This window comes from Heloderma suspectum, chromosome 5 (assembly GCF_057233095.1).
Source record: "Heloderma suspectum isolate Gila_16-S chromosome 5, 16-S_ref, whole genome shotgun sequence".
Taxonomy (NCBI): Eukaryota; Metazoa; Chordata; class Lepidosauria; order Squamata; family Helodermatidae; genus Heloderma; species Heloderma suspectum.
The window spans coordinates 214,521,970-214,541,992 of record NC_139462.1 but is presented as its reverse complement, the minus strand read 5'-3'; the positions used below and the strand labels follow the sequence as shown (position 1 = coordinate 214,541,992).

At 42.7% G+C, this 20,023-nt stretch overlaps 1 protein-coding gene across 1 annotated transcript in view; it reads right to left on the bottom strand.

The window, feature by feature from the left end:
- The window catches only part of ADARB2 (adenosine deaminase RNA specific B2 (inactive)), a 635,707-nt gene that overhangs the window by 11,766 nt on the left and 603,918 nt on the right, over positions 1-20,023 (bottom strand). The window contains exon 9 of the mRNA XM_084855086.1: positions 5,248-5,429. Within this exon, the coding sequence (XP_084711212.1) occupies positions 5,248-5,429 (182 nt within the window). The remainder of the gene's footprint in view (positions 1-5,247; positions 5,430-20,023) is intronic.

The window sequence follows — 20,023 nt, the reverse complement described above, 5'->3', positions numbered from 1 at the left end:
GTATGTACAGGTTCAACCCTCAGCATCTCTGGCCAGATGCTGAGGCATCTTCCATGAGCAGAGACCATTCATCAACAGAAAGTAGATCTTGGCGCCAACCCAGCATAAGCAGCCCCGGTTCAGTTCTCCCTCTTGCTGTAATGTTCAGGCACACATGTCATGACATCATCGTATTGTGGGCAGTAACCAACAGGGCTGTTCCACCTCTGCTGGTTTTGTTGCGCTCGCGTGCATGACCACTTGAGCACAGGGCTTTCGAACTCCTAAAAATAATTCCAGAAATAAGCAAAATGCTCATTTCCTGATTGAAACAGTTCAGCGGAGCTCCCTCTGCCAACTCCGCTGACCTGCCTTGTTCTGGAAACAAGGGTTTCCACCTGTTTCAGGTAATTTTTAGACGTGCAAAAGCACCGTTGTGAGAGTGGTTGTTCCCATGAACACATGAGCACAATGGGATACTATCCCTTGTTTCCTACCCTCTGTCAGAAACAACCAATGGCATAGAGAGACTGAGCAGGGAAATACACAACATGATGATGTCATGACATGGGATGGGGAAAACTCCACACAAGGCTGCCATTTTCAGCAGCAGACCAGTTTTGACCATAAAGTTTAGTTCTGTGCTAAGTCTTCAAAGTGAAAGCACCCTTTAGCTACTTCACACCCTTCCCTTTCTTCAAGGGAGTCCCACTTCATTCACTATTGCTTTTTCCTGGTGCTTAGGTTTGTCCCTAAGCTGATGTGCTTAAGCACATCACTGAATTGGGAATAGGTTTAAATCTGGTCTTAAGTAAATTTTATGAGCCAAGGCTCCAGTTTGGTTTGAACACTTATGCCGTGCTTTAAGGTCTTTGGATGAGAGGTGATATACATACACAAGTGCCAAGTCTAATGGAAAGATTGCTCTATTGGATAATGATCGCTTTCAACTATATAGCTTAACTGGTCAGCCAAAGATGTGTTTATTGATGCTTAATGGTGCAAGCTATTAAAAAAATGTCTACTAGGACTCAGTCATAGAATAAGCCGCCATATAGGTCCATTTCGTATGTTCAAGTAGTGCCATGTGCTAAACCATTTTTGTGAACTGCTTCCCAAGAAAAACTAGGCAATTTTAACCATGCTAGCACAACAATTTTTCTTCTCTCTGTTTCCACTGGCAGAGGTTAACCCCCGGGTAGGGATGTATGGATTGTGTAAAATCTGTTCTGTCTGTGTTTCAAGGATTGTCAAGTGCCTTTTGTTCCACAGCCCACCCATCAACGGAGTCAGATTTTTTTAGTTCATGAATTTGCGCAAATGTGCATTCGCACAAATTCACATGTGCAAAAATGCGCAAATTCTCCCCAAATATGCAAAATCTCCCCAAATGTGCATCGTTACACATCAGCCTATGGGGAAATGTGCATTTTTGACCATTTAAAAAAATGTTTTGTGTATTTTTCAATGACGAAATTTCTGCAAAATTGGGAAATGGTCCACAAATCAGCAGAATCCACCCATCAGGGGAAAAGCCGTTCCACTGCAGAGTCTGCTGGTTGGATTCATCAAAATCCAGACTCATTTGGTTCTGTTGCAGATTTCTTCAGTGTCCCTACCCCTGGTTTGATGTTTATTGAATCACAGAGGGAGCTGCTTATACAGATAGTTTATGATGTGGTGTTGCCTCTACATGGTTGTGTTTCAAGTGGTCACCTCTGTGATGATTACTTGAAGATATGAACTGGGACAAAATGTCAGGCCATCTTACAGCAATGACCTTGTTGCATCAATTTAAGAAAAGAATGGTTTAGGCCACTTATAGGCATTTAAAGTCTTGAAGACTTGGTTAACGACCAAACTTATGAACTTATGAAAGACATTTCATAAAATGCCAAGTACAGCAAAATCTTTTTTCATTGATTACTGAAGGCAGCAATTAGAAGATATGAGCATTCAGCATCTTGGGATGGATTGGGCCAATGTTTTTTTAATATCTAATTTATATCTATCCCTCCTTGGATCCTCAGGTTCTGAACAACTTTCGCCCAGTCTCAAATCTGCCATTTTTGGGCAAGGTGATTGAGCGGGTGGTGGTGGCGCAGTTGAAGGCACACTTGGAAGAAACTGATTATCTAGACCCATTTCAGTCGGGCTTCAGGCCTGGGCATGGGACAGAAACGGCCTTGGTCACCTTGGTAGATGATATGAGGAGGGCTCTGGATAGGGGTGAATGCTCCTTCCTTGTTCTCCTCGACCTCTCAGCGGCTTTTGATACCGTTGACCACGGTATCCTCCTGGACCGCCTGGAGAGGTTGGGCATTGGGGACACCGTATTGTGGTGGTTCTGGTCCTTCCTCTCCGGCAGGTACCAGAGGGTAGCACTGGGAGAGGAGGTTTCGGACCCGTGGCCACTTACTTGTGGGGTGCCACAGGGTTCCATCCTCTCCCCGATGCTATTTAACATCTATGTGAAGCCGCTGGGGGCTATCATCAGGAGGTTTGGGGTGCGGTGTCATCAATATGCGGATGACACGCAGCTCTACCTCTCGTTTAAATCTTCAACAAGGTTGGCCGTAGAATCCCTGTCCAAATGTCTGGAGACGGTGAGTGGCTGGATGGGGAGGAATAAGCTGAAGCTCAACCCTAACAAGACCAAGGTACTTTTGGTGGGAGACAAGAGGAGGCTAGGGGATGTTGACCTGGTGTTGAATGAGGTACGGCTACCCTTGAAAGACCAGGTCCGCAGCCTGGGGGTCATTTTGGACTCCCAGCTGTCCATGGAGGCTCAGGTGTCAGCTGTGAGCCGGACAGCGCTGTATCAACTCCATCTGATATGGCGGCTACGCCCCTTCCTTCCCGACCATCTGCTCCCATCGGTAGTACACGCCCTGGTCTCCTCTCGTTTAGACTACTGTAATGCGCTCTACGTGGGGTTACCCTTGAAGACGGTTCGGAAACTGCAGCTGGTACAGAACGCGGCGGCTCGCCTGATTAAAGGCAGCCGCCGGTGAGATCACATCACTCCAGTGCTGAAGGAGTTGCACTGGTTACCAGTTGTTTTCCGGGCCAAATTCAAGGTGTTGGTTTTGACCTTTAAAACCCTATATGGTTCCAGCCCAGCCTATCTTAAGGAGCTCCTCCAGCAGCACCAGACAGGCTGCTTAACAAGATCAGCCTCGGATGGCCTTCTCTCTGTCCCATCAGCCAGGACAGCTAGACTGGTGGGGACGAGGGAGAGGGCCTTTTCTGTGGTGGCCCCCACTCTGTGGAACTCCCTCCCTAGGGAACTCCGTCATGCCCCCTCTTTAATGAGCTTCCGTCGTGCATTAAAAACGTGGTTGTTCAGGCAGGCATTTGGGGTGGGTTAGGGTATTTTAGAAAATGTTTTTATTGTAGAATTTTATTGTTTTAAATTGTTTTATGGTGTGTTGTACATCGCCCAGAGTGGCTGGGTGACCAGCCAGATGGGCGATTAATAAATTTAATAATAAATAAATAAATAAAATAATTATGAAAATACAAAAACATACACAAAATAAAATGCTGTTACCCAGAACCCATTATCTAGGATAAATCACAAATAAAAAATATTACTCAGTATGCAAAACAATTATACAGCTATTTGTATGGCAGAAGTTTATATAAGTATAAAACAATACATATGGCTGTATGTTATCGTGGTATTTTATATTCCACTGTTTATAAATAAACTTCATTTTTTCAATGAAAAATAATAAGTTTGGTCAGAAATGCCTTTGTCAAATCATGTTCATACCAACTTAACATTAAGGGAGGTTTTGGAGATATGACACTATGGCTTGTTTAGTTGCTGTAGATAATAAAAAATACTAAATCTTCCTCTCAGATGTTATTGTTCAAATATCCAAGAATTACTACTTCAAGAGTTAAAGGAATATCATTTCCAGTCATGTGTTCTATTGCTTTTAACACTTCCTGCCAAAATTCTGGTATATGAGAGCAGGATCAAGAAATATGCAGTGTTTAAGCCCTGTGGCTTGGCACTTCCAGCATTTATTCTCATGGAAGTTATAAAATTTTCCCCAGAAGGCAGGTTTAAGATACCATCTGAATTGTATCTGGTGAAAATTGACTTTAAGTTTGGCAGATAACGGGTTTTATCCAGATTTACTCTGGATCAAGTGTGCTGACGGAAATGGACTTCCTGTCCCCTCCTTCCCACGGCAGCCCTCCAGCCTGAAAATACTACACAGAAAGACCCTGCTAAATAGGGTGAGCTGTGGTGTGTAGCAGGAAGGGGGATCACAGAAAGGTCCCTTCCTTTTGCGGAAGGCAGATCCTGGATCCAACCCATCCAGTTCTTTGATTATTTGATCCAGTAGAAGCTGTGTGTAGCATTAAGCCCCTAAATGACAATGATCTGTTAAAAAACACACGAAGTGGAACCTATCAACAGTTCAGTGCTGTCTTTACAGGGGTTGGGTGAGAAATTCACTGGGTTTGCATTTTTATGTGAATTTACCAAATTTGCATTTCCCAAGCCTGTGCCTGAAAATGGAATGCAGTGATATGGCGATACTTGCACTTTCCTGAATTTTACGATGGAGTTCACAAATTAGAAATATGTGCACAGAAGTGTGTATAAAAGGGTGATATGTGCCCCCCAATTAGTACAATACAGAAAAGTGTGCACAAAACTGCATCACCACTTGCAAAAAAATTAAAAAGTACATTTTGAAAAGTCTGTATAAAAATTATGTATATTTGGAAATGTGCATACAAAAAGGCATTCATTTAGATTAATGTGCATGAAAATACATACACATTTTCCTCTGGTCTTTTAAAAAACCAAATTTGAAAACTGATGCAGAACTGGGACAGAACGAGCTTAATACAAGAAAAATGAGAAACTGAGTGGAACCAAACTTTGCAGAGTTGTCCTTACTTAATAACATTTCACAGTGAATATCCTTGGGTAGGAATTCTTTCTGGGAAGGACAACTGCCCCAAACAGGAATGGAGGCAAAGAGGTAGGGAGGAATAATTTCAACGAAGGCTGCAATCCTATCCCCACTTACCTGGGAGTATGCCCTGTTGAACCCTATGAGATTTACTTCTGAATAGACACATATAGGCAGAATGTATCTTTATCAACAGCATCAGAGAAAAATGGGAAGGAAGCACGCATTTTAAGCTTCCAGCGGCTCTTCAGAAGGGTTCTTGTAGGAGCCCAGAAGTGTGAGCAAGGGGCAAGGAGACCGTTCATGTTTCCAAGCATGGGCTTACCACTCAGGAGCAGCTGATTGTGCCGGTATGAGGATGGCAGTTGGCCAACGTCTTCTAGTCTATGGCTCATTACCCGTGAAAGGTGCCCAGTGTGAGAGAGGCTTCCCACAGTAATGCTATGCAAATACACAGGCTCAGTGAAGCAGCTAAGGAGAGCACCTTGCAACCCAAGGACGTTCCACCTGGAAAAGAAGTTCGATAGTGAGAAAGGTGTTTGGCAAGGCAGGAAATGGCGAGCGGGTAACATTGAGGTGTTGAAACAAGATACATAAGAGGCAGCAATTTGTGTGTGTGTTTAAATTTGCTTTTTTAAAATTCCAGAGCTGGAATAAAAGGAGCTGGTCTCTCAGCAGAGCTGATGGAGCATGCCCTGTTTCCCATCTCTCCTTCTGCTGCAGTCTGATGGAATGCCTGATGTTAGGTGACGAGGGAGGGAGGGAGCCATATGTGGCTAAATGTGGAGAAGGATCCTAAACATTAAATTCTACATTGGTTAAGCTTATTCAGCATCTAGATTTTCACTCCTAGGAGTCCCAGGCCCTGTGACTACTACAACAATGGCATATTATAATAGTTAAAATAGGAGTGTTCCTTTAGGGATTTGTGGGTTATACATTATGCAGGCTTTGGACATTCCCTCATGTCTCTTTCATTCTGAGGAATGAAAATAATGATACACATTGTGATTCTGATCCTACACACATGGTAGGATCAGAATCCCATAGTCTACAGTTCTGCACTACTTTGTTTTCTGCTAGAATCCTGAGGCCTACCACCCGGAGCCAGGTGCAAAATAGTGGCTCATGGAGGCACAGAAACCATTTTGGAGCACATTTGGAATTTTGAGAGTGTGTTATGGGAACTCTCACAAAATGGATGCCATGAGGAGTGCTTGCCCATTCACAAAATGACTGCCATGTTGGATGTGGCCCGTCACAAAACACCCATTTCCCAGGAGGCAAACTGGAGAGGCTTAAAGAAAAATAACTTGCTCAAGACCTAAGTACAAGGCAGAGGTGAGGTCCGAGTTCAAAAACACAAAGCCATTTTTTTAAACCCACAGTTTTCTACTCTAACACCCATTTTACAATATGAGCCACAAATGCCAAATCATGTATTTGCCCCCATGAAGAAGAAAAAAGTACCCATTTTACAGAGGGCAAATTGGTGTTGCTCAAATAAACACACATGCATGCATCTGTACACATATGCGCACACACACACACAGGCAACCCCCCCCCGCACCCCCCAGGAAAATATGCACAAATCACACACAAAAAGCTGAGGTAAACCACACACACACACACACACACACACACACACACACACACTGTCAGGGTGGACACTGAGCCCATAGAATCCCAGAGTAGTTCTGATTTTGAGGAAGAGCAGTCGCTCCTGGGAGAAGAGTGCGCTCCTCTTTCCCAGGACCAACAGCTGACGGAGATTCCTCCCACCAGCATTCCTAGTTTAGTTAGCAGTCCAGGGAGTGACCAAGCACAGATAGCAGACTTAGTGGATGCGCGACGCAGACGCAGAGAGTGGCGCCAGATGGAGGGCGCGGAAAGGAGGCGAAGTACCAGGTTGGCGCGCAAACAACGGCTGCGCCCAGAGGCCCCAAGGGAAAAGGGGAGGGACTCTCCCTAGTCCTTAAGTTCAGGGGTCTGCCAGTAATTCCCTTTCAAATGGGGACCAACTGTTCCAACTTAGGGCATAAGTACTGTGCTGCTCAGATCTAGTTGCAATCGGTATAGTTGTTAAGTTGTAAAAGAAGAATAAAGCTTTGAAAGGAATTCCTTCGTCTGTGTCTGGACTTGGCTACTGGTTTAGACTGAGAGAGACCTCCAAGGAGCCCTCGACACACACAAAACATAGGCAACACACGCACACAGCGAAACCAACCAACCAGTCAACATACACACCACATTAAAAAAAGCACTAGGCATTCTCCCCCGCCCCCCCCGACCACAGGCAAAATTCCACCCTCACACTTTACCATCTTCACACAATGCAGAGTTAAACTATGGAATTCATTTCCACTAGTCGTAATGATGGCCACCAGTTTGGATGGCTTTAAAAGGGGGGTTATACATATTCCTGGAGGAGAAGGCTATCAATGGCTATCTGCAGTATCAGAGGCAGTATGCCTAAATATACCAGTTGCTGGGGAACATGGGCGGGAGGGTGCTGCTGCATTTATGTCCTGCTGGTGGGTTTCCTGTGGGCAGCTGGTTGGCCACTGTGTGAACAGAATGCTGGACCAGATGAACCCTTGGTGTGATCTAGCATGGCTTGTCCGAAGTCCTTATGTTCTTATATTCAGAATGTGCCCTCCAAGATTAATCCCACCCTGAATAGCTGGAAGTGCTTCAAAACCCACTATTTTATATGGGGCCCAGTCAGAGGTGCTGGAAGTTGGCACTTTGCCTTGCAGCATGGTGTCTTCCCAGTTTTTTTTTTTTAATTAAGATAAAATCTTTAAAATAAAAAAAGCGAAGAACAGGGAACCTGGCAGGTGGGATGAGATGTGTGTTTATGGTCCATCAGCACCATCTTGGGATCCCAGTGCTAAGCATTAAGGAACAGAGTGCCTCTGAGCACATGCTCAGTCCAGGAATTTGTGATCAGGACCAGAACCAAGCTTACAAGTCCTTTCACACTAAACCCCCAGAGCTGGTTCCTCTGCACAAGTGTTCTTTTTCAACAGCCTAATTTTTTTTTTTGCTTGAGGGGGGTACTTTTTAGTTGTTGCTCTTGTTAAAAAATTGAGAATCCGAAACCCATGCTGATCTACTGCAAACCACTCAGAAATCTACCAGTAGATCCTGGTAGAAAGAAAGCCCACTCCTGCCATAGAGCTTTGTGTGAGCAAGGGCTGCTTTTGGGCTAGGGATGTCGGAGGAATCCAGGAATCCAGAAAACTCAATGAGTTTTCACCAGCTTCCTCCCTGGACTCTGTTCTGTCTTCCATCAGCTGGCCTGACTCAGTGTGCGACAAGTTGGTGAGATGGTGGATTTTTTTATTTTCACAAATAGCCATTTGCGCAGAAATGTGGCCGAAAGTAGTGCAATTTGCACAAAATTGTGTCCATAAATGATGTAATTTGCACAAACTGCAGTCACAATTCACACAAATTGCAGGCACAGTTTGTGCAAATTATACCATTTACAGCTGCAGTTTTGCACCAATTGTGCTATTTAAATAAAACAAATTCACCAAACGTTCCCAGATTTTGGGAATTAACCTGCAGCTTGGCTTGTATATGTGAGTTGAATCATCATTATGGGGAGCCATTGGACTCCAAAAGGGCCAGATTTCCCCATGACTGACATCCCTACTGTGGACATGTTGAGTTCTTTGCCCACAATTAGGAATGTATGAGAAATTCATTTCAGTTCATTTTTTATCCAGATTTACTCTGTTCGCACTTTTTGGACCAAACATGGACTCGGATGCTGAAGACTGTGGCTGAAGTCTGTACATTTCTGAGCTTGCAAAGTGATTTGTGGACCAAAAAAAAAGAGGAAGTGGTTTACAGCGTATGAAAAATGCGCATGAAATAACGCATACTTTTGAAAAATGCACACAAATACGCTGTAATCAATGGGGGAAGAATGCATACATTTCAAAGATGTGCAGAATTGATGTGTACATTTGGAAACACACACACAAAAATACGCATGGATTTTCAGGCGAAAAGAAAAAAAACAAAGCGTGCAATCTGAGATGGACTCGAGTCAGATATAGCTTTGAGACAGAATTCAGAGAACTTTGTCAAGCTTGAATTTTGCTGATTCGCACATCTTTACCCACAACAAGAACTCTCACATGAGCACTGAGAAGCTTTGTTCAATGTGATGACCCCCAATGGGATTTAAATGTGCTTAACTTTCACTGGGTTGCACCTGCTGTGCTTCCAATTAGGCAGTCACATTCTCCAGTATTGAAACCAACACAGATCTATGGAAGACAGTGGAACATAAATGCAAGTGCATTGCTTTAGGCAATTTGAAGAGCTGAACAGTATCAGAAATATTACTGAATCATAGAATCACGGAATAGTAGGGTTGAAAGGGGCCTATAAGACCATCAAGTCCAACCCCTTGTTCAATGCAGGAATCCAAGTCAAAGCATCCCTGACAGATGGCTGTCCAGCTTCATCTTGAATGCCCCCAGTGTGGGAGAGCCCACCACCTCCCTAGGTAATTGGTTCCATTTGTCATATTGCTCTAACAGTCAGGAAGTTTTTCCTGATGTTCAGCCGGAGTCTGGCTTCATGTAACCTGAGCCCATTATTCTGTGTCCTGCACTCTGGGATGATCGAGAAGAGATCCTGGCCTTCCTCTCTGTGACAACCTTTCAAGTACTCGAAAAGCGCTATCATATCTCCCCTCAGTCTTCTCTCCTCAAGGCTAAACAACATGCCCAGTTCTTTCAGTCTCTCCTCATAGGGCTTTGTTTCCAGTTCCTTGATCATCTTTGTTGCCCTCCTCTGAACCCCCTCCAGCTTGTCTGCATCCTTCTTAAAGTGTGGTGCCCAGAACTGGACACAGTACTCCAGATGAGGCCTAACCAGTGCTGAGTAGAGGGGAACTGGTACTTCACGTATTGTACTATATTGTTAACCATACCACACCAGTGCTCACTGGCTGCAAATTAGAGCCAAACTGGATGTCATGGTGGAAGATATGTGTGCTCACACACATATCTCCCCAAATCATGTAGAAAATGCAGTTGGAGGGAGGGTCTTCATCTTTAATGCCAAGAGGGGCACAGAGAGGAAGAGTGCAAAAGTCTCCCCCTTCTGTGGCTTACCTTGCTGCAGCATCTCCAAGTGCTTTTCTCTAAGCTTAGGACATTTCTGGAATTGATGGAATTGGCTGAGGAGGATGGCAACTGGGACGGTAGACTACGGTAGACTATAGCAAGGTAACCTGCAGCCAGATTCTGAGTCCTCACCCTTTTGCTATTGCAAAGGCCCCACACCATCCCACCTTTTGAATTTGATTGGGCTAGATCTGTCTTTACACACACAGATCTGCTGGTATTATGTATAATTTGGTCCTTAGTTTCCAGGTGCTGCTGCTGCTCTTTGAGGCCCTGAACAGCTTGGGTTCATGGTACCCTAGAAAATGCCATTTGCTTTCCTGCACGTTAACAGTTTTAGTTGAGGCTTCATTCCAGGAGTCTTCCTTGCCTGAGATTAGAATGGCATCCATTAGCAGCAGGGTCTTCTTCAGTAGTGGCACCCTGATTGTGGGATACTTTTCTCTACTAAGCCCATGGGTCTAATTCTCTTACTGGTCTTTGAGGAGCAAGTTAAAGCTTTCCTGTTTTGTTAGGGTATAAATATATGAAACAACGACATCAACATAACTTTCCTGCCAGAGAACTTAGTCCATATTCGTCCACCTCCCTCAGCCTGGTGCCCTTCAGATGTGTAGGACTACAACTCCCAGCTTCCCTCAGCTAGCCATGCCTGAAGGGCACCAGGTTGGGGGACGTGGATATACATAAAGTTTTACCCCATTCTTGAACATCAGTCCTTTAGAAAAGCTTTATCAGGAAAAAATGTCTTCAATGAGCTTAGTAGTTCATGAGCTGAAATATAGGTGACATTTTAGAAAAGGTCAGAGAAATTTTGCTATTTAAAGCAACATACAGCAGTTGCCATGCTAAAAAAAACACATTTAAAGTGCAAATCTGTACCAGCAGGAAGCATTATGTAGCTAATTTCTTACATCATTGTTCTTTTCATTAATTAACATTTCTCAACCATTAGTGCAATAATTGCAGTGCCTCTGTGCTGTATGTCTCTTTCCATGATTAATAAGGAGCCATTATACTTCCCTTTCCTGAAGCAGTCAATTAACACGAAATACTTTCCATTAATTACCGAATGTTTAAAACCAGCATGCTGTACCTGGAGAGCAATCTGCTCATGGAACCTGTGACAAAAATTGCTTTCAGAAGTTCTTTTTAAATTTTATTCCACACACACACACACACACACACACAAAAGAGCAAACCACAGGCAATTTAGTTGGTTATATTAATTTGCTTCAGAAGCAAGGCCTGCGAATGAGAAACATCTTTTAATCTCATGGAAGACAAGGCAGCCATCTGGCTGTTGAGGATTTCCGAGTGAGACTGCCCCTCTTTCCCTCCCTAAATGCAGGTCATTAAAGTAATGTGTTCATCCTACATAAAACTCAAATGGAAGATAAAAGGTAATATTTATATACAAACAATTTAGTCCCACCATTTAAACAGTCATTGGTTTTATGAAACATTTGCTTTAGTCTATCAGATTTGCATACCTTCGTTTGGGTGGGTGCGTGTGTTTGCGTGTGTTTGCGTGTGTGTATGTGGGAAAAATGTGTATGTGTGGTCATTTCTGAAAATATCTATTATCTATCTATCTATCTATCTATCTACCAATCATCCATCCATCCATCTATCACTTTTAAAATAAGAACTTATTGTACTGGGGGAGCATGGGGAATCAAGAATGAAAACAGAGGAAACAGCCAAGTCCTGTGGATGTTAAACAAGTTAGGATTTATTTGATAATAGAGTAAAATAATCAGAAAACAGTATTTTCTTTCAGGTAGAGTTATGTGTATGATCTCAGTATCTTTTTGGTGTTTTAAATTCGACATCTTCCTCATTTAATTTACTGAAACTGAAGAAGTATCTCTACGGACAAAATAATCTAGTGTTATAAACAATAAAACTGAATAGACTGACTGTAAAGTAAAAACAGACCCAGAATTTGAATGTCATCAGTGTCTTCTTGGCTTTAAGACAGATCTCTGCTGGATCTGATCAAGGGGTCCATCTAGCTCAGCATCCTGTTTTTGACATCCAGATGTTGTCAGGAAGCCTACAAGCAGGTAGTTAAGAATCTGGCTGTTTTCCTGTTATTTGCCTCAGCATCTGGTATGGTTCAGCTGAATCCCAAATCGGCTGAACTGAATCAGGCTGAGTTGGACCGGTTTGGGAGGTGTCTAAATTGAAGCTGGGCTCCTCCAAAGTAGAGCAAATCTGAATCTGAAGACTCACTGAAGACACTCATGACGATTTGACACTGAAGACAATCATGACGATTTGACACTAGTGAAGACTAAAAATACTTATGAAGATTTGGGATTCTGAGGAACAGAGAGACACAATCAGGGTGTCTCCAAAAATGATACATTTGTCCCCAGACTTTCCATATAAAGAAAACATGGGGGTGGGAACAGGGGTATGGGAGAGGAGGGGGTGAAGTTTTGTGACTGGAAGCTCTAGCTACGAATCACAGTGAGTGGTTTTACCAGGGCTCTCCAATCCCAGTGCTTTGGGGGAGAGATTTTAAGTACGGTCCGAATCCCAAAGTGGATCGGGGTGGTTTGGATTAAATCAGTCCAGTTCCAGAGTGGGTCAGGATCAGGCCTAAGTGGTCCAAAGTGGGTTGGATCGATCTGAAGCACTTCGGACTGCTTCAGCCCAATCCAGACAGCCACATGCCCAGCTGTGCAAGCCCCCTGCTCTTTACCTGGACCCATGGAGAGTGTCCACAGCTGTTGCTGTCTTGGACAGAGTCACCATTTTCTTTTAAATGGTGATTCTTCTTATTGTAATTAAATATTGCATAGATTGGGGCTGCAAAGGGGCCATCTATGCAACATTACAAGCATAAATGGCTCATCGTAATGACTCTTTAACCCCTGCACCTCTCTCTCTGACATTTTGCAGGTTTCTTGCTTAGGGACACCTTTATGAGATATGCCATTTTTCATATGAATTATCAAACAAACAAACAAACAAACAAACAAACAAACAAAAAACAAATAAAAAACAAACCATGGGGGTGGTAAGGCCAAGTGAATCACTGTCATTCAGTTCTGACAAATGGAAAAAAAGTTATAGCCATTTGTTGATTCCCAATGATAGTCAATGGGAGGCATGAAGATTATTGTGATTTGGACTCACATTGAAGTGGACACCCTCTGAATTGGTCTAAGCTGAATTGGGCTGTTTTCTCAATCACTGAATGGGGGTCCAAACTGAATCGTGTAATTGGTGCACACCCCTAGCATCTGGTATACAGAGGTATATATTGCCCCTAAACATGGAAGTTCTACTTAGAAGTTCAGGAGCTCTGATATATATGTGGAGTTCCACTGCCTCAAACAGCAGTGAATGGCATCTGAATGCACATAAATCTCTGGATCATGATATAGGTATAGCTATTGGGCGGTATAGAAATAAATAAATAAATAAATATAGGCTTTATGATCCATTTGACAAATTAATATTTATTAGCAATCAAATCCTAGGGTTTTTGCAGGTTATGTCTCTGCAGCACATACTAATTTTCCTCAGAAGCACATTTCTTTACCACATCAAGGTTAGTCCTTCGACATCTATGCACATCAATGAGGATGTTTCCACACAAATAAGTATATGGCGTATCAGCACTGAAAATCATACCTATTGGGCATGTGATCTAATTGGTGGCTGCAGTAAGCAGGCAGGGCTTTGGATGTGATGGAGTGACCTTCACAGATTTTCCCCCTCCATAGGATGGCTCTGCTCATTACTAAATCTTCTTATTGGACTGCATGAAAAATATAGCCCTAGTTTTTCCACACGGGGCTAACTGCATTGGGAGGGCTGTCCTGAAAACTAGAGCCTAGTTCACACAACCAGCAAAAGACATGATGATGGCCACACCAACAAGAGGATTACACAAATTCGTGGAGGATAAAGCTGTCAATGGTGACTAAGCAAGATAGCTATAAACTACCTCCAGGGTCAGAGGCTGTATGCCTCTGAATTCTAGTTGCAAGCAGGAGAGTGCTGTTGTACTCATGTCCTACTTGCGCATGCGGGAAACTGGATGTGTGATGAAATACTTAAGGCCTTTGATATGACTCCACAGAGCTCTTCTTATGTTCTGAATGCTTCTTCATATAAAAATTCATGCACAGATGGGCTAAACATAAGGCTAGTTTAGCCTTCTCCCTGGTAAGCTACTAGGCTCCCTGATAGGCAGGGATTTTTTTAAAATGAGGAAGCAAGCAAACCATGTAATTACTAATTACCCATAGTGACATAGTGATGAGACTAAACAATGAGGCAGTTTTTGTGAATATTTTCTACCTCTGTAAAATTCCCACCCCTGTTTTGCTGATTTTTTTTCAGGGGTTGTACAAAAGAGGGAGAAAGGTTTTGCCCCCTCCCCATCATGGTCATGCATCAACCTAACTTCAGCACTTCCTCTGCAGCCATGAACCCTCCCTTCAGTGCTCCGAAGGTGCTCCAGAACTATTTAGCCTGTTTGTGGTCCCATTCAGCTACTTCTTCAGTGCTGGTTTTTAATATGGCTCTTTAATTGGCCATATTCTTCCTAGAAACAGTGAAATTGTCACATTATCCTATTCAGTGGCAACGAAGCTTCTGGGTGATGTCATTTTCTAAAATTTGGGGGGAGAAGCTGAAGAAAATCTGGCACAACATTAGGCTGAAATGTTCTATAGACCAGGAACAGTGTCAGCATATCTTCTGAATGATACAATATAAGAACGTTCAGTCACGCAACCTCCCTTCAGCCACCTGAATTCCAGGGACAGTTTTTACAATATCAAGTCCTGTTTGTGTGAAGTAGGCCTAGGTAGGGCCAGGAAATTAAATGAACAAAAATATCCAAAGTGAAACTAACTTCTCAAAGAGGTTGGGTGTGTTTAGGTGTTAAGAATGTAGCTGCGATTCTACTGCTTTCTTCATAGATGACGTTTTCAAAATAAACGTGATTATGCCGAGCAAATGTACTATTACATTCCGGGCTCTCAATATATCAAAGTGACTTGTCTCAGGAAGAAGGCATATGATGGATTGTTTGACGTTTTCTTCTAATTGTGCAAGACTTATAAAATGCCCCTTTCCAGGACATGTTCCCTAGTTAGATAATGTATCGTTTTAAATAACTTTGGTCACAGAGGGAAAACTGACTTATGTGCACATGGGTAGCTGGATCTACAACCTGCTTCGATGGAAATATTTCGATTTTAGTAAAATTATCCCCACTCAATCTAGTGGGTCTAGATGGGCTTACATCCCAATTCTTAGGCTTAAATCACACTGTGGACTGGGCTGTTAGACCACAGATTTTTATTTAAATATCTTTAGTAGTCAAAATCAATAATGCTGATTCTGGAGAACCTCCTTGTTTTTAATGTGGGGAAGAAAGAACAGGTGTTTATATGTAAGTGCAAAGAGGCTTGGCTCTTGTGTCCGCTGCCAGTACTCTAGCTTTTATTGTGGAAAGGGAGGGAATCCTTCATTCAGTTTTCAGTATAGATAATTCTTATATGTGGTTCCCATCTGCCAATAACTCAAATGCCTGAAATGAAATGGAAAACAACTGAGATGAGCTAACCTTCCATTCACTATATGACACTTTAAAAAAATCTTACGGGGCCATTGGTAGGGATGGGAGAACCAGGGATGCTTGAACTCACTGATATTCTCCAAATTTCACTTCAAATCTCAGTTTGGCTTGCTCCTATTTTTGTAACTGAACTATTTTGTTTTGTTTTGTTTGAATGGGAAAAGAATGTATTTTGAATGGGAAGAGTGTAGATTTCTGTGTGCATTTTTCAAAAGTGGGCAGTTTCCCCTCATGGACTAAAGCATGAAAATACATTTTTGTGTGTGGAAAAAGTGCCCTTCAAAGTACACTTTTTAAAAAATGCATTTTTCAAACACAATCTCAAGTTTGGGAAAGTGCGAACATTTTTTGGGTTTTCAGACAGGACAAGTTCGGACATTTTGCAAACTGAAAAGAAATTCTTGTACATCCCCACCCAGTGGTGAACTCAGCACTACATTGGAGAAATGGAATATCAGGTGCTGTTCTGGGTGCTGAACCATCAGCTCCTGAGTGTCCTCATCACGGCTGCTTCCAGCAACAGTGGGACATATCCTGGAACTAGCATTTTGGTTATCCTTTCTCCATCTCCTTCAATATGTAATGTCCCTCATATTTGTGCTTCCCAACTTGGTCCTTCTCTTCCATCCCCATCATCCCACCAAATTTTGCCTTGTTTCACCAGATGCTGTCTTATAGTCCTGAGCATATTCTGGACTAGGTGAGCAACAAGAGTAAGCCATGCAACTGAAAGAGAGGGGCCATAGCTAAGTGATGGAGCACAGGCATTGTGAGGAGAAGGTCCCAGGTCTGATCCTTGGCATCACCAGTTAAAGGATTTCAGGAAGAAGGGGTAGAAAAGACCTTTGCCCAAGACTTGGCAAACTGAAAATGTCTTTTAAAAAGATATTTATTAAAGTATTGGCATCTTGTCTTTCTGTCCCCAAATATGACCTTCATGGAGGCTCTTGACAAGACCAGTGTTCTGACCTGAACATAGGAAATAGAAAACGGGCACCCACTAATCCATTCAAGGCAGACACATCCAAGTCTGGATGACCCTTGGTCAGGGATGATGGAGCTCCATTCTCCATTGCGCATGCAGAAAGTCCCAGGTTCGATCACTGGCTTCTCCAGAGTCCAGGTAGGGTGAGGAAAGAATCTTGCCTTAAACCCTGGGGAGCTGCTGCCAGTCATGTCAACAATACTGGGCTAGATGGGCCAATCATCTGACTCAGTATAAGGCAGCTTCCTATGTTCCTATGTTCCTAGATGACCTCCAAGGTACCTTCCAACTCTATGATTCTTAGGGGCTATCCTTGGAATTAAAAGTATTTCAAGCATCATGTGCCACATCAACCATATTCAGATGCTCTGAATGTACCACAGTAGATCCAAAGGTCAGAGTGTTACTTCTGAAAGCAAGTCTGCTTAATCAAGGAAACTGTGAAGGGTTTTCAGGATATATCAAAGGGATTTTGATTTCTTTGTGCCTCCAGCAACAAGTGCTCTATGACAGTTTTATGCCTTGCAATGCTGGAGTGAAGGACTGAAGTCACATGTCAGCGTTGTGAACTGCACATGTCCCCTAAAACAAGCAAAGGTTGAATGGGAGCAGAGCTTGGCTGGCTGAGGCCAAACTAAGCAAGTGTCATGTGCATAGTCATAAGGCTTTGCCATTTACTGTGCTGAAGGATCATGCAGACAATGATCAAAGCTTCCTCCTATATTTTCACGCGATAAGGATTGTTATTCATGCTAGTCTGTACACTCCAGAACACCTGCTGCTTTTCTAGTTATATGACAACTTGGCTATTATTGGTTTGGAAACTGGAACTACTGCATTAGGGTTTGATCTGTATTTTAGCAGCAGGTGGCACATCTTTTTGTATCTGGTAGTGAAAGATGGAGGCCAAATTCTGATTGATGCAGAAAGGGGTTAAATAAGAAAGAGACGATTGCAAATTGACTTGCATCATGTGCACAGATTGTCTCTGGTTGGGGAGCTAGCTGTGTTAATTGATTTCCATTTCCATTAATACGTAGCTTTTCAAGTGGCTTGTTTTTCAAAGATTCCAGGATCAAACCTTCCACAGCCAACTAATGTGATCCCAACAGTCTATCACTAAAAGACTTGTAAAAGCTGTATTTTTTTTTAATGTGTAACTTTTCTCTTACTGGCAGCTCATTTTGCTTCTATCCTTGCAAAAGCTTTTTTAGAAGTAGAATGAAGGTTTTCAGGATCCCAGTGGAAAAGGAAGGGAGACTTTCAGCAGATGAGCCTGGGTAGCTTGAAACCTGTTGCCAAGGCACTCATCAGTTGACAGAGAAGACATTTAAAAAGAAAAGAAACAATGATGACGACGACAACAACAACAACAACACCACACACATAGCCACACAGGATGTGTAGCTACTCAAGATCCTACTCTGAGAATTGCCTTTGGTGTTTTTTTTTAAATTCCTTATGCTTCTCATATTGTTCAAGTCTGAGCCCCCTTCCAATGCTATGATTGGATGATTCTACAATACAACAGAAAGAACTATGCACTTTCACTTCCAGTTAGCCCTGTATAATGTAACATCAGCCCCCATATCAGCATTTGACACCTTCTGGGAGTTGCTGGGTTCCAGCACTTTGGTAGGGTTGGAACCCAGCACCAGGAGGCTGTGTCTATGGGCTGCCATTTTAAATTTCTCTCAGGGCCCGGGAGTATTGCTACATCAGGAGCAATGTGGGAAATTTAAAATGGCAGCTTGTAGTTGCCTACTGCTACTGACATTGAAGGGGTTTGGCTGAGGATGCCTTCGACCCTGGAGGCAGCCCCATGTAACATCCAATGTCACTTTCAGGACCACAAGTTCTTTGAATCCTGGAGAATGGGAATTCCAAAACTTACAAGTGGCCCCAGCAGGGAATGTCTCTCAGTAGACTTGCTGCACAGAAGGTAGCACTGAATACTAACAGAGAATTTACTTGTGATGAAACTTTCAGCACACAAAAAAGTTGCTGAATGCTTTGAATGGTAATCAAATTGATGAAAATGCTTTTTTGCTTACAAATACCTTGTGAGCAAGAAAATACGATAACAGCTGTTGGATAAATTATTAATTGTGCATTATTCGCTCGCTCCAGTAATTCTTTCCAATATATCAGAAAACTGCTACTCTGGTCCTCCTTCCCTTTGTAAGTCAAGCAAACTAGGCTGCTTTAAAGCAACTGTGACCAATGTTCTCAATGTGGAATTTTTCTCTAAATGATTAACCCCCCCGGAGACGAATGGAGTCGAAGGACAGTTTTGTCAACAATCTCATTTAGGCAAACATCAATTCATCTGAGCACTTGCTTCCAGTGCAAAGCAAAACAAGCCAGTGCATCAATGTATTAGGCGTACTTTTAATGGCAGCTATTGTTATATTATATTCTTCTATTATGCTGAGTCTTTGGCATTCAAAATAACTGCCTTAAAATCTACTTTCTTTAAGGTAGAACTTTTATGTGGTCATAGTGTCACTTAGGAGTTCTTACAGGATTTCTAATCTCTCTCCCCCACCCCATTTTGGTAAGTTTTGTCCATGTACAGCACTCTCCTCACCCCCACACCTCAATCATTTTCCAACTCTAGTTATTATTATTTATTGCACAATTTCTAATCAGACTAAAGAGAATAGGGAAGACCCACAGATCAGTTAGATATGAGCTCACTAATATTCCTATTGAATATGCAGTGGAGGTGAAGAATAGATTTAAGGGACTAGATTTAGTAGATGGGGTCCTGGAAGAACTATGGACGGAAGTTTGCAACATTGTTCAGGAAGCGGCAACAAAAAATGTCCTGAAGAAAAAGAAAACCAAGAAGGCAAGATGGCTGTCTGCTGAGACACTGGAAGTAGCCCAAGAAAGAAGGAAAGCAAAAGGCAACAGTGATAGGGGGAGATATGCCCAATTCAATGCAAAATTCCAGAGGTTAGCCAGAAGAGAAAAGGAATTATTTTTAAACAAGCAATGCGCGGAAGCGGAAGAAGATAATAGAACAGGAAGGACAAGAGACCTCTTCCAGAAAATTAGAAACATCGGAGGTAAATTCCAGGCAAAAATGGGTATGATCAAAAACAAAGGTGGCAAGGACCTAACAGAAGCAGGAGAGATCAAGAAAAGGTTGCAAGAATATACAGAAGATCTGTATAGGAAGGATAATAATATCGGGGATAGATTTGACAGTGTGGTCAGTGAGTTAGAGCCAGACATCCTGAAGAGTGAGGTGGAATGGGCCTTAAGAAGCATTCCTAATAACAAGGCAGCAGGAGACGATGGTATCCCAGCTGAACTGTTTAAAATCTTGCAAGATGATGCTGTC